The sequence below is a fragment of the Castor canadensis genome, chromosome 3 (genome assembly GCF_047511655.1).
Source record: "Castor canadensis chromosome 3, mCasCan1.hap1v2, whole genome shotgun sequence".
In the NCBI taxonomy this organism is placed as follows: Eukaryota; Metazoa; Chordata; class Mammalia; order Rodentia; family Castoridae; genus Castor; species Castor canadensis.
Window position 1 is genome coordinate 42,728,931 of NC_133388.1, and position 14,744 is coordinate 42,743,674.

At 37.5% G+C, this 14,744-nt stretch overlaps 1 protein-coding gene across 1 annotated transcript in view; it reads left to right on the forward strand.

Annotated features, from left to right (window-relative positions):
• The window catches only part of Kcnh5 (potassium voltage-gated channel subfamily H member 5), a 337,490-nt gene that overhangs the window by 101,668 nt on the left and 221,078 nt on the right, over positions 1–14,744 (forward strand). Inside the window, exon 7 of the mRNA XM_074067833.1 lies at positions 2,123–2,549. Within this exon, the coding sequence (XP_073923934.1) occupies positions 2,123–2,549 (427 nt within the window). The remainder of the gene's footprint in view (positions 1–2,122; positions 2,550–14,744) is intronic.

Consider the following 14,744-nt stretch of genomic DNA (forward strand, 5'->3'; position numbering starts at 1 on the left):
TAAAGAAGACTGCAGAAGGGTAACCTTAGAAAATGAATTTGAAAGAGTTTTCAGTTGGAGAAGTGATGAAAATCCAAGAGAAAAGGTTGACATAGGATCTACAGAAGAGTTTATAATACTCACAAATTATTTTGTAATATTTAAGTAGTGGTAGACCAGCTACAGGAAATATGCTTTTGAATAAGTGACCTATAGAGTAGGGGCCCTTCAGGGTGGGCCACCTCCTTTTGGAGAAATCTGCCTGCCAGGAATCAGGGGAATGTGTCCTCTTATCTTTGGGCCTAATTCTAGTAGACTCTGATTCTTCACATTCTACTTGTGGGTTGTGGCTGCTTTTTAGTTAAAATGGGGATAAAGATTTCTTCGCTGTTTTCCCTTCCCTTTGTTTTTATACAGAAGAATTCAAGTAGAAATGATTGTTCTATGCAGTATTTAAATGGAAGTCTCACAGTTCCTTTGAAAATTTGAGGTACACAGTAAACAGTATCTATAGAGATGCTGTTTTTATTTTTAAATTGAACTCTGAGTTTTTTATGCATTTCAGTTATGGGTTTCTTTAAAGCAGAAGCAAGATACATTTATTTTAATGTACCCAGGGCCTAGCCCAGAGCCCAACCTACAGAAGTATTCAACAAACACTTGTTTTGTCTTTCTTGATCACAATTGTACAAGCCCATTTTTGAAAGCTTCTAAGCTATCTCGAAACATCTTAGCTTTCATCATTTCATATCACTCAATTATGCCAATTTGTCTTCTCAATTTTATTATTATACTTCTTTTAATTGATTAAAGTTCAAAATCTTCCCTTACCCCCAAGTGTTCAAGTGAAATGAGAAGTTGTTTTAAGGCTGCTTATATGACCCAGTTATTTGACAGCTGCCACTGAAATTGAGCAAACGTAAAGAGACTGAGACTGAGACAAAACTTTCCAGTGACCCTACTACTTTTCACATTTTTGGGACCAGTTCTTTCTACCTCTCTGCATTCTGTCTCTCTTTTAAGTTTTTATTATGAAAAATTTCAAATTTGTCCTGCATTATCTAGAGTAATAAATGAAATGCATTATTAACTTTTTTCACCTTAACTGGGAAGAATTTACCCTGGCATCATTTCAGTTGTATTAGTGTCACATCCATTCCACCACCTTACCTGTCCTTCCATGTTGGTCAGAATTAACATCAGGGTAGGTTATGTTGCATCTCTTGTCCATCATCTGGGAGACAGAGTTATCAATAAGGAAGTCATGGACTTGATTTAATTTGTGGGTGATGATCAGATCTTGTTCTAACTTCCCTTCCTGCCTGTTTTGTGATCTGCATCAGGGAATATATTTATCCTGTCTGCCAGGTAGCCTACTGTATACTTCTAAAAAAGTAACTATAAGACCTTCCTTGATTTCAGAAAGCCCATGTTGTGCTTGGTATTTTAAACTTCTCAACAAAGTATGACTTTTCTTGCTGCTCTTTCCTCTTGGTGTTTTATTCTGTGACTTTTGCTAGAGGATGATAGGGATTGGGAGGCAGTGTAGCTATCCTAGATTCGGCCCTCATCATTTTTTTCAGAATTCTACAAATTTAGTGTTTATAAGGCAGTGGTAGAAGATATTTACTCCTTCTCCCCATATTTACAGAAGTATTTTTTGTTTTCTTGCTAGCGAGACTAAATTTGCTTTTTCAGAAGTATTGCTGTTTGTAGCTATTATAAAGTAAGAAATAAAAAGAAACCATTCAGTGTAGAGGAACTGTTTCATAGGATGAGGAAGTAAAAGGTCTGAATTTATTACTCCAATATCTATACTCCACATACATTGCATTGGAATGTTTTTGATCTTTGGTTATTTTATACTCCACATATGAAAATAAATTGGGTATTTCTTGGCTAATGGAAAATTGTCTTCTCTAGCAAAATTGAAAACCATCCTACTTCTGGGTGGGATGGAATTTCTGTTTTTTAAAAAAAGTTTATCATTTTGGCTTTTTTGTTTAGTTAAAGTTGGAGCTTTATTGTGTGCATGTTTTTAATATGTAAATGGGTGCTCAACTTCATGAAAGTGACCTATTGGATTGTTTCCCCAGCTTTTTCTTTTCTGAAAGTACCTTGCAATTTCTTTTCTTTTATGCAGGGAATCAGCAGTCTCTTCAGTTCTCTAAAAGTGGTGCGTCTCTTACGACTGGGCCGTGTGGCCAGGAAACTGGACCATTACCTGGAATACGGAGCAGCGGTGCTTGTACTCCTGGTGTGTGTGTTTGGGCTTGTTGCCCACTGGCTGGCCTGCATATGGTATAGCATTGGAGACTATGAGGTCATTGACGAAGTCACCAACACCATCCAAATAGACAGTTGGCTCTATCAGCTGGCCTTGAGCATTGGGACTCCATATCGATACAATACCAGTGCAGGGATATGGGAAGGAGGACCTAGCAAGGATTCCCTGTATGTGTCCTCTCTCTACTTTACCATGACAAGCCTTACAACCATAGGATTTGGAAACATAGCTCCTACCACAGATGTGGAGAAGATGTTTTCAGTGGCCATGATGATGGTTGGCTGTAAGTATCTTAGTTTTTAAAAAATTTTTAAAAAATATTTTAGTGTTTGCAACTTTTCTGGCTTCAATATCTGACAGAATTACAATATTTTATCTTCAGGAAAGTGTTTTAATCAAGACTATTTGCAGTTGGTTTAATTTTTATTCAGCTTTATTAAGTAAAAATGCAAAATAATGTGACTTGCTCTTTAAAATGTATTCACACATATAAACTGTGTGGATAGACTGATACAAATTTAAGAATGTGATTTATATTCATGAGGTTATATCTGGCAGCACCCTCTTGAAGGAACAGGACCAGCATCTAGACAGGTAGCATCTGGCACATTCTATAGGTTTAGTTGGCAATGTATTAAATTCAAACAAGCATCCAGGATCTGATGTGAGATACACGGTTTAGAAGATATTTTAGTTGATCAGTGAATTTCTGAATTAGAGTTGACCTCAATATCCAGTCTTATGTAAATTTTTACAATTAAGACTAGGAAAAAGGTCCAGTGTTTGTAACAAACACCCTCAGTTGAATATATGACTGAAAGGATGAAATGACTAGTAAATACAAGCCCATTCGGCAGTGACAAGTGTCTAAGATTTAGCATGCGTGCCTGAATATGAGGTGTCTTGATGTTGTTCTTATAAGCAGAGTGCCCTTTCAAGGGGCCAATAGTCGTGTGCTCAAATTGAGACTGACTGGTTCGCATCAGAAGACCAGAACATATCCAAGAAGTTGTTCTAAGATATCTAGATGGAAACTTCACCACCATCCATCTTCACCTTGAAATTGATTTTGACGATTTACTTAAATTTAGTTTTGATACCTATAGTAACTTTTGGATTGTTGTACTGAAGGTGGGATTAGCATTATTAGCAAGTCATAAGCCTTTAGATCATGGTCACTGGTTTTTGATCAAGCCATTTTTTTCAAGATTTCACCTTGCAGAGGTTTAGATTTTAACATTGATGGGAAAGATGGTCGAGTCCATGGACATTGACTGGCCAATAAAAAGTGAGTAGTGTGGCTCTAAGCAGGTTGCATTCATAGTTCAGAATGTCTGAAAGCTATTGGAACACCAGTGCCAGTAGCTGTTTAGCATCCATCACTTTACAGGTACAGAAACAAGAGTGCACAGGTTCTCTTTGTGGATTAGAACTTGCAGTTAGAGGAAGACTAATTTGCGTTCAAGTGCCATTTGCTCCAGAGACTTTCTTGAGGAAAAGAGTCTAATGCATACAGACATTTTGATGATTAATTAAACTGATGCCTACCTAACAAAAGATGCATTAGCAAACGCGTGCTTTATAGATTCTGAAGACATTTGTCAGAGGTCATATTTAGTACTGCACTACCTTTAATATTTATGAAATACATTTTGCCTTATGCATAGCTTGAGTTTGAAAAATCTTTTTAATCGATGTAATTATAGATTCATGGGATGTTGCACAGATAATACAGAGAAGGTCTTTGCTCTCTTCACCTTTTCCTCCATCTTCTATGACTATAGCACAATATCACAATTGTCATGAGTGCAATGTATGTGTAGAGTTCTGTGTTGTTTTCTAACAGGGGTAGATTCCTATAATTGTTCCTGGAATTAAGATACAGAACTTCTCCGTCATCACAAAGATCTCTTTATGTAATCTACCTTTTCCCTCAACCATCCCTAGTCTCTGAAACCTAATAACGTGTTCTCTGTGATCTTGTGATTTTTGGAGTGTTATCTAAGTGAATCATGTGAAATGTGGCTTTTTGAAATTGACTTCTTCCACTCAGCACGATGCCCTTGAGATCCATATAAATTGAGTCCATCAGTAGTGTGTTCCTTTTTTACTTCTAGGTAGCATGTGATGGTTTGATATTCGACTGCTTAACCCTTCATCCACTGAAGGACATTTTGTTTTTTTCCAGTTTTGGGTTATTACAAATAAAACTGCTATGAACATTCATGATTGTTTTTGTTGTTGTTCATTTATTTATTTTGGTGGTATTGAGGGTTGAACTTACTCAGGGCCTTGTGCTTGCTAGACAGGCACTCTATCACTTAAACCATACCTCTAGTACTTTTGGTTTTAGGTATTTTTCAAATAAGGTCTCACATTTAAGCCCAGGCCATCCTATATAGTTGGGATGACATGTATGCACCACCACACCCAGCTGTTATTGAAAGAGGGTCTCGTGGACCTTTTCCCCCAGACTGGCCTCAAACTGTGATCCTCCCTATCTTTGCCTTATAAGTAGCTAGGATTACAGGCATGAGCCACCATGCCTGGCATGTATAGGTTTTTGTATGGACATGTTATTAATTCTTTGAAGTAAATGTTCAGGATCACAAGTAAATATCTACTTTAAAAAGAAATTTCCAAACTATTTAGCTGATTGGGTAGCCCAGAATAGTTTTTTTCATAGAGAATCGTAGAAAACCAAAAATCTATAAAGAATTGAGGGATACCCTTATTTTTTCTGTTTCTCAGGCCCCAAAGCCAGGAAATATCCTAGATGATTCTTGTGTTGTATCATCTGTAACAAGACCTCTTGGTCTTGACTTTCAAAATACATTTGATTATTTCCTTGCACTTCCATAGCTTACCACCCAAAACAAAGTCACTATCATTGCTGGCCTGGACTTTTGAAGCAAACGCTTATATTTTCCTTTTTTGGTATTCTTGCCCAATAGTCTCTCCCTAGAAGCCAGAGCAGTTCTTTTAAAGTAAATATGATCACATCATTCCTCTACTCAAATCTCTTCAATGCACATTAATGTAAAATCCAATTTACCTACTCCATCTTTCAAGGCCTTACTGATGGGGTATTCATTTGTCTTACCCTCATTGTTTTCTACACTTCCTGCTCTTACTTATTCTCCTAAACCCATGCTAGCTTTCTTGTTTTCTCTGAACACGTCGTGCTCAGTCCTATGTCTGGGTCTTTGTACTTGTTTTTCCCATTGCTTATAACACTCCTTTCCTGATTTAGACCTTGAATTCATGTATGTCTTCATTGAATCATCTTGTCAGAAATTTCCTCTAAAGCTACCCTATGATAGAAATCACTCCTTTTTCAATCATGCATATTCACCTTTTACACCTTTCTTTCACTGTACCTCCCAAGAACTGAAGTCATGTTTACTGTGTTTCTCTTCCTTCAGAGTATAAGATCCACATGAGCAGTGCATTTGATTGTCACTTTCTACTTCTATATCTTCAACATCTATATAGCTCCATCCTCAATCCTAACTTATTTTGTGAATGAATGAGGTAGAAGAGGTCCCCATTGGCTAGGATGAAGACCTCCTGCCCTTGCATCCACCCAGTTAGGTGTTTGATGAAGATATCTGCTGGGAAAATGTATACTTTCTGTTTTGGCCCTTATTTTGCTGTGAAATAGCTGTGAAGCTTGACTATATTGTCTTCCTTGGGGAGTATATTAGCTCCTTAAGCTGGATTAGCTCCTTTAGCCCAACTCTCAGTAGGTTTGTCTAGACAGGTTCCAAGAAGCTATTCAACAGAAGCACCAACAATACTTTTACACTCCACTTTTTGTCATCTATCTGAGTCCATCTCTGTTGCAAATTTTCACATAGATTCAGTTGAGTTTTCAAAATGTCCTTTGATTCAGAGTTTGTTCTACTGTTTTCCATTTCATATATGGACAATTATACTTGTTAGATCTAAATATCCTCTACTCTCTTTTCTGCAGTTCCTGTTTTGATTTCAAGTTGAAGACCTAGTTTAAATTTTGTCATGTTCCCCCCCACCCCGAGTTTCTTCTATCTTCTTTCAATTCTTGAACAATAGTTATCTGCTTATATTTCTGACATCTTTTTTCTTATTGACTTTGGTTTTCTTTTATGCTTTGGGTAAATCCAGTTTCTGTAGCCAGAGTATTCTGGGAGGATACCTTCTTAGTTCTTGGTAATTTCATGGTATGTTACCCTTGAAATAAACTGAGAAGATTATAGAAATCTGTCTAGGCTCATGAAATGTTATACTAACTTTGCACGATCCCTACATTTGTTGGACACACATGTACAAAATGTCAGCCAAGTGTGAATATTGCAGGTGCTTGTAATCTTAATATTCTTTTTCCCTGTACTAATACCAATGGAAACAAGCAAACAAAAACCACCCGTGTTCTCAGAACCCAGTATATGCTATCAGTCATTGTCAGGGATTTAGAGGTGAGCATATGTGCATGCACACTCTTGAGTGTGTGGTGGGAAAGGAGGGAAAGAAAAGAGGGAGGTAGAAAACAGAGGTTCATGGTTTCATTTGTGCTAGGAATTCAGTCAGTCTGTGCTGGCAGTCTGAGAAGCACTACTTATGACCTTATAACTCAATAACTGTGAAAAACTTTTTATCAAAAGGTTGATAGAGATACTAACTGCCTATATTCTGTTGAGAAAAATAATCACTACCTGTAAATGATAACCTCTTCTTTTTCTTGAGAAAGCTATCTTCAATTTTCATGCTTTTCAGCAAAATTTAGAAATCTCAGTGGCAGAAAATCCAGTTCCTAACTCTTTTATGAGCCCTCTTCTTTCTTTTATGGTCCTGCCTAACTCCCAAGCTCAGTTCTTCTTGTTAATATCAGACTAATCTTCAAAAAATGTGTGACCACCATCTACTTCCAAGCCATCTCCTGAGGTTCTCTTCAGATGCCTCCTACATCAGCAGGATCCCAGGACATTTCCTTTACCTTCTACCTGGGAATTTCTTAGACTAGAATCCTTCATTCCCAGTTTGCTCAATGTGGAGAATCCTTCTGTTCAGATTCCTGGTTGCTTGGTTCTTGGCAACATATGTCTGCCATCATGCATTTTTTTTTTTTTTTACTTCCGTTTGGTCCCTTTTTAGTTTTGGAGCACTTTACAACTTTTCTTTTCTTGCTTCCAGTGCTAGGGATTGAACTCAGGGCTTTGAGAAGCATTCTACCACTTGAGCCACTTCTTCAGCACTTTCATTCTTGTATTTAGTTTTTGAGACAGTTTTCCCAACTTTGTCCGAGCTGGCCTTGAACTCAAGATCCTCCTTCCTCTGCTTCCAGAGTAGCAGGGATTACAGGTGTGTGATGCAACACCTGGCTGCTTTAGACCTTGAGTGACCTGAGTTCCAGTTTGGGTAGTGGTCATTACTCTCACAGGATAGTTGTGTCTTCTCAAGTCCTCTGAATCTGTCCATTCATGCTTGGCTCTGACTGCTCTGCTCACATTCATGAAATTTACTACCAAGTGGCTTTAGTGAAAGAATATTTTTGCAATAAATATTTTCTGCATATTGTGGAAAATAGCAGATTTTTTTTAGACCAAGATGTGGGTAATCTCTTTGCTAATTTGCTCTGTAAATATTTAATGATGCCTTCGTGAAATGTTTTCTAATCCATTTTATTTACATAATCTTATTATTGAGCCCCTAACAATTTTCCATTTTCCAAAGATTAGCAGACTGACTAATTTTGCTGCTATTCAGAAAGCACCTTAGTACACTGATAATTTGTTTTGATGGCTATAAAACAAAGGGATATGAGTGTGGAATTTTCCTAATGTGATTATCCTCTTGTTTTAATGTATGTTTTGAATCCTCTTCTAAAGATTCATCAAGAAAGCAATTATTTAGTTCCTTCTTTGTTACTAAGTTATCCCATAACTTATCTTTTAGTTGAATCTAACCATAATAAAGAACTCTATACTTGCATCTTTCGTTACAGTTTTATTAAAAAGAGAAGCAAAAGTGTAAATTATAAATAGCTCTTGCCCATAAATAATCTACGTTCAAATATAAATGTCCCTCTCTTTATATACATATGTTTGTTTTGATATGTTATACATTATCAAACATGAAAATGCCCTGTATCAAAGGGTTGAAAGGCTGGACTTTGAGTACTTATTTTATTTAAAAGCATTGTTTACTCTTCCTATTGTCTGCTTAGCTGCTAGGTTGAGGCAGCCTAACTCAGGTGGCATATGACATCAGAATCTGTTCTGCTGTGATGCCAGGAAAACTGAGACTTGAGAAGCGAAACTAAAAACTGTGAGCATGATAATTGTTGAGGTTTAATTGTTTGGCAAGAGACCCTGTTATAATGATGCTAATCTGCAAATTTTAAAAGGGATGTAGTTGTCTTTAACAGTCTGAAAGCTTCCTGTAATGGACAGCTATGGTTTATAATCCAGCAGGAAAGTGGTTTAGCACATTAAAAAGTTTAGCTAGACCATCTGCTAGTCGGATGGGTATGAAGGGAAATTTGAATCTCTGTGCGTAGTTAAGGACCTCTGGGGAACATTTACTCACACACTGGTCACTCAGCATCATGCAGAGACCAGTGGCATTCATCATATTCTCAGGTTGGTAAGTGATTGTAGCATCCTCTGTAGAATTCAGGTAAAAGCCAGGCTGAGATTATGGGCATTGTACTGATCCCTCCCATTGGAAGAGAAAATAAATAGAAGATGCTGAGGTCCATAGACTGAAAGGATAGAGAATAATTTGGTAGCAACTTAGATGGTCAGGGGACTACCATAAAGAGTCTTTAAATCCATTTTGGTTTTAATTTTTTCAATTGTGACATGCAGGAGTTGAAATAAATGGCTTTTAAACCACTTATTTTCAGTGCTAACCTTCTATAGTACATCTAAGAGTCCATTGTTGCAGTGATAACACTGTCTATAGAATGGGGCTGGTTACTAGAGATAAAATTCTATGGAAAGGAGGTGGGATCACAAAGATTTTAAGTTTTTTTGTTTGAATGTATAGCATACACATGGTTTTATGGAAAATAAGACGTATCTTCTATAGGAAATGCTCAGTAAAGAGTTGAGAGGGAAGATTGTCAGGGAACATTATGGAAGTAAGAAGATATTCTTTTGAAAGGGGAAGTATTTTTTCATATATAAATTAGGCAGCTGGAGACTGAAAGGTTTTTGTGCCAAAGCAAAAGAGGCTGGAGAGAAATTTGTATATATACCCGGTGGGGGACTAAAAATGTACTTGACATCGATGGGTATTCAGGCAGACTTAAAATTGAGTTGTTATCCTTTTTCAGTATTTAAAAAATTCTTTAAAAATTCTTAACATGACACTTCAGCTAACTCAAGTATAATATTGTATGTTAAATTTCTCTTGCCCTTGCTGTTGAGGTATAAGTAGGAAATGGACTGTGAACATGCTGACTTTCATTTCTGGTCTGAGTTTCAGCCAGATGGAGAGAGCTTTAAGCCTAATGTTTATTTTGGAAACTAGGTCAATTCTTTGTGTCTGCTTTACCCTACCTAGCTTGTAAGAAAGACTTTTTCTCTTATCTTCTCTTTTCTTTAATGAGCCTAGTATCCCATGAGGGAAAACATTTGATGGAGCCCAAAGTTCAGGGTTATAACTTTTTTTTGTGGTTTAGTAGTTTCAGATATATAGTCCAGTAGTTAGATAAAAGACTGTGTGATGTCTACTTTCTTTCCTGTTTCTTACTCAAAATAGAACTTATCCTTTGCTGGAATGTTCCTTCATACTCATGTTTCTTTTTATGCCTCATCACATTTTCATGATTCTGTAAAGGTAGGATTTTTCCAGAAAACAACAGGAGAATTTCTCCATGGTCTATTAATTAGGTTGGACTTTGCAAGGATGTTGGTCTCTGGAACTGCATTGTGTCCTTGTATCACTCTGAATTTCTTGGTCGATCAGCATGGTGAAGTGTGGTGGTAGGCACTTGGGCTCGGGAGACACTAGATATTTCTCAGCCTCCATCAGTTTGTGATATAGAGAAAGTGTCCTACAAGGATAACACTGAACCACCCTGATCTCTCTCTTTCCCAGTTCCCATCCTAACTTCCATCTTTGCCTCTATCTCACTCTCATTCCTTTATTCAGTGAGTTAAGAGCTAAGACTTTGAACAGGAGAATAAAGAAGTTAGGCTTCTAAGGACAGGGTCTGTGTTTGTCTTGCTTGTTATTGTAGATTTAGCACAAAGCATCGTCTCCTGGTTGATAGCTGTACCCACTGAACACATGTTAAATGAATGGATGAGTGAAAAGTTCACTTAACTTGGCCTGAGGGAGTCCAGAAAGGTTTTTAGGAAGAAGAGATTCTTGAGCTCAGAATACAAAACTAAGTTTGTAAATGAAGCAGAATTTAGGTACTTGCTAGGTATAGAGTACACATATGAAGAAACATAGGAATGAGATAGCTTGGCCTTTGTGGGGAACTCTATGTGTTTCATTTTGGCTTATGTGGGAAGTAGATGTGGCTGGGGAAAGGGAGAAGGGAGCTAGATGTCAAAAAGTCTTCCATCATTTCATAAAGAGTTTGCCTTTTATCTTAAAAGTTGTGGCAAAAAATAAGACATTTTTTACTTTAGTTTTTTTTTTTTTTCTAATAGGGTCTCATGGTTTTTCCCAGGGCTGGCTTCAGACCAGGATTCTCCTATATATCCCTGCCATGTAGCTAGGATTACAGGTAATACGGGGTCTCACTATTTTTTTGCCTGAGCTGGCCTCAAACTGTGATCCTCCCAATCTCCACCTACCCAGTAGCTGGGATTATGGATGTGTACCTCCACACCTGGCAATAAGAATTTGATTCATTGTTGTGGAAAATAGATTAGAGAAGATAACAACTATGGGGAAAGAAACCGGTTAGGAAACTGATGCTAAAATCCAGGAGACAAACTGAGGTGGGAGGCACAGGCACATGGAGGACAGTATAAGCTTAGAGTTGGCAAATGATTTTTTTCTGTAGAGGGTCAGATAGTAACTCTCTAGGTTTTAAGGGCTACAAGTTCTTTCTTGCAGCCATTGTCTCTTGCTGTTATATTGCTTCAGCAACCATAGATAAGACACACAGCAGGTAGCAGACCATGTTTGGCAGGTGAGCTGAAGGTTCAGGATTTGTGAAGGCTCTATGTAGACTTTGGAGTCAGACAGCCTGGATTGGAGTTTTTCATCATCATTTACTGAGAATTTGATCACCTGTCTAAATCAGCATGTGTAAAATGTAGTCCCTGCATTGTAGACTTATTTGGAATACCCCAAAAGTGACTATATGTAAAGTTCCTGAAACATTTTTTTGAAGTTGTAATTGGCAAAAAAAAAAAAAAAAAAAGGAATGTGTAGGATACTGTAGAAGAGATCATAAGATTTGTAGATTTCTGAAAATTCAGCTTAATGATTGACACAGCAAGAAGAGAAAAGAAAGTGCAGGCAGCACCGGAGGAAGAGGCTGTTCTTTCTGCAGGACCTTCAGTTGGACCTGTCCAGTAGGCAGTCAGAGATGTGGTTTGGGGTTTCAGAGATGTGAGGCATGGAGAGATGTCTGTAGGAATCACAAGTTATGGAAAGTAATTGAGGTCAAGAGAATGTGGGGGACATGAAGATGGCTGAGGGCGGGCACTTGAGGAAAGAGAGCTACAGAGAGGATGAGAAGAGAATCTAGAAGGGTAGAAAGAAAGTATGGCTCTAAGAAACAGAGTTTGTTGTTCACAGCAGGTCAGAGAACTTCAAGATTGAAGGAGAAACAAGACAACTGGAACAATAGTCAGTAGTGATTCAGCTGGCATTAGGAGGCTATTGGTGACTGTCCATGAATAGCTCCATTGGACAGTTGGGGATTTGTGGAATTGGAACCTTTTTTTTCTATACAAAGGTTCATAATTTTGTTATTAGCCATTAACTAACACTGGAGGTAGATTATGCTAATATAATAATTTTCACTGTCAATATTGTTTTTTCTGAATCAACTTTCAATTTCAACAAAATGATTATTAAAATAGATTATTAGATGTATAATATATGCATGCAAATTTTCTTTTGTGTTATAAAGCAGAAAATGAAATTGACTTGGAAAGTGATTTTTATGAAATCTTACCTTCAATGAACAGGTCTTTTAGTCAGAGGAGAATTTTCTGACTACTACAGAATTATTTAGTGATAATAAAGTAAATTTAACTTCAACCCCTAAGGAAATGTGTATTTCTCAAGACAGACTGATATGGTAGGTGAATTGAATCTTTGCTAGAAAAGAAACAATAGGGACTCCTGTGACCCTTCCATAGGTACTGCCAAGGAACAATTGACATGGTTTTAGTTTGCTTAAAATGAAATATATTTCACAGATTGAAATACTCATAAATCCACACATGAATATATTTAGCACTCCTTAAAATAAGAGACCATTATACCAAAAGACCTTTATGCATGGATTCAAGACTTGCTTTGGTGCTCTCAAAGAGGGCATTTTCTTTGGAGCAATTTCTAAGCTACCTACTAAGTGGGTGCCTATTACCTCCTTATTTAGTATTTACATAAGTTGTGAAGATGGCATTAGAACTTCTCTAGAAGTCAGATGCAAGCGCACAGTGCTGTTTTGGGGCTTTTGGGTGAGATGATCTTTATGGAATGACAATTATATCTAGGTTGACTCTCAGGAAGGACTGGAAGTTTCAGAAATTCTCTTTGAAGCTTTAGCTACCCCTTTAGAAACTATTTCTATAGCTACCATTTCAGATCCTATCTTCTTTAAAGTTGAATTTATTTTTAACAATCCCCAAAAGTCTTAATCTGTGGTTTGATTTAGGAACCTCATCAATTTAAAATAAATGTAATAGAAGAACACTTATATGTGTACTTCTAGTTAGGCATTGACAAAAGAGCAGGTTTAATATAGACCCTGCCCATGAATTTGCTTTGGGAGTCATAGAACTTGGGAATATTTCTTACTCTGTGTTGCTTGTGAGTTTTCCTGTCAGTTTCCTTTAAAAAGGTCCCCAAAGACCCCATTAGTACTTGTGTTTCCCCAACTTCCTTCCCTTATGTGGGTCTAGCTAAAGAATAGCATCCCTTCCCATCATCCCCTAATCCATGCAGGGGCTCTGTAAATTCCTTGATGTTTTGCTGTACAGTGGTCTAAAAACTCCCCATCTGGATCTACCTGCTTCTTTGTCTGTTTGAGGATTGCTGAGAAATAGCTGGAGTCAAGTACACAGTCATGGGAACAGGTGCTCCTAAAATGCATGGTTCACAATCATGGATCTTTACTTCTCATGTTGCTAAGCAGCTGTTCTTGTACAACTCTTAAATTTTCTTTTTCCACCTCTTCCAAACCTTCCATTACCCTTCTTTTCCTTCTCCTCGTCCTCCTCCTCCTCCTCCTTCTTCTTCTCAGTTGATGGCCTTTCTTTTGCTTATCTGGAGAAGAGGGTAGCAGTTGAAGATGAACTTTTTTTACACTCTTGAATCTCCTTTTACAAAGGTGGCATAGGAGAGGCAAGGGGGCACACATTATAGGGTCTTATAGGACAATGAGGTGGCTTTAATTTTGAGTCAGATGGGAAGATTTTTTGAGGACTTTGGGCCAAACAGTAACTTGATTTGTATTATATTTTATAAATATCAATCTGCTGCTGTGTGGAAAATAAACTGTAAAGGGTCAAGGAGGGGAGAGTGCAGGCAGGTTAATAGTCAGTGTAAGAGATGAGGTAGATGTAAGAGGTGGTGGTAGATAGTTAGCATTAGTTAGATTCCAGGCATATATGGTTAGGGCCAACAAAATATGAAGATGAAAGACAGGGGAAGATTAACTTTAAGACTTTTGGTGGAAGAAACAGCTGTGCTAAGTTGGGTACAGTCATTTGTCATGTCATGTGAGCAGCTACATCCATGGGTCTAGAGTTCAGTGGAGTGGTTCAGCATATGGGCAGAGATTTGCATTGTAGCTTGATGGGATTTTTTCCTTTTTCTCTTTATTGGCTCTTTTTCATCTGTCCATAAACATGCTCATGTCTCTTCAGTCCTAAAATGTTCATATACATATATACACGAATAAAACGCCCATCTACTTTGCATTCTCTTTACCTGTATGCCAGTTCTTTCACATTTATGCTTCTTAAAGCATGGGTCTTCACTTCCCCTGTACCACTGCTTCGTATTTCACAGACATGTTTTTCATCCATATGAAAACACCTCCTTAGCACTTCCTTTAACTTCTTTGATTTTTTTTTCCTCTCTGTCTCCCTTCCCACTTTTCTTGTTCTTTCTTCTCTGCTTTGCAGAGTCATGTTACTCTCTCTTTCTTATTTTATTTTATTTTTTGCAGCACTGGGGTTTGAACTCAGGACCCTGGGCTTGCTAGGCTGGTGCTCTGTCACTTAAGCCAAACCTTCAGTCCTTTTGCTTTTAGTTTGTTTTTAACAGGGTTCTGGCGCTTTTGCATGGG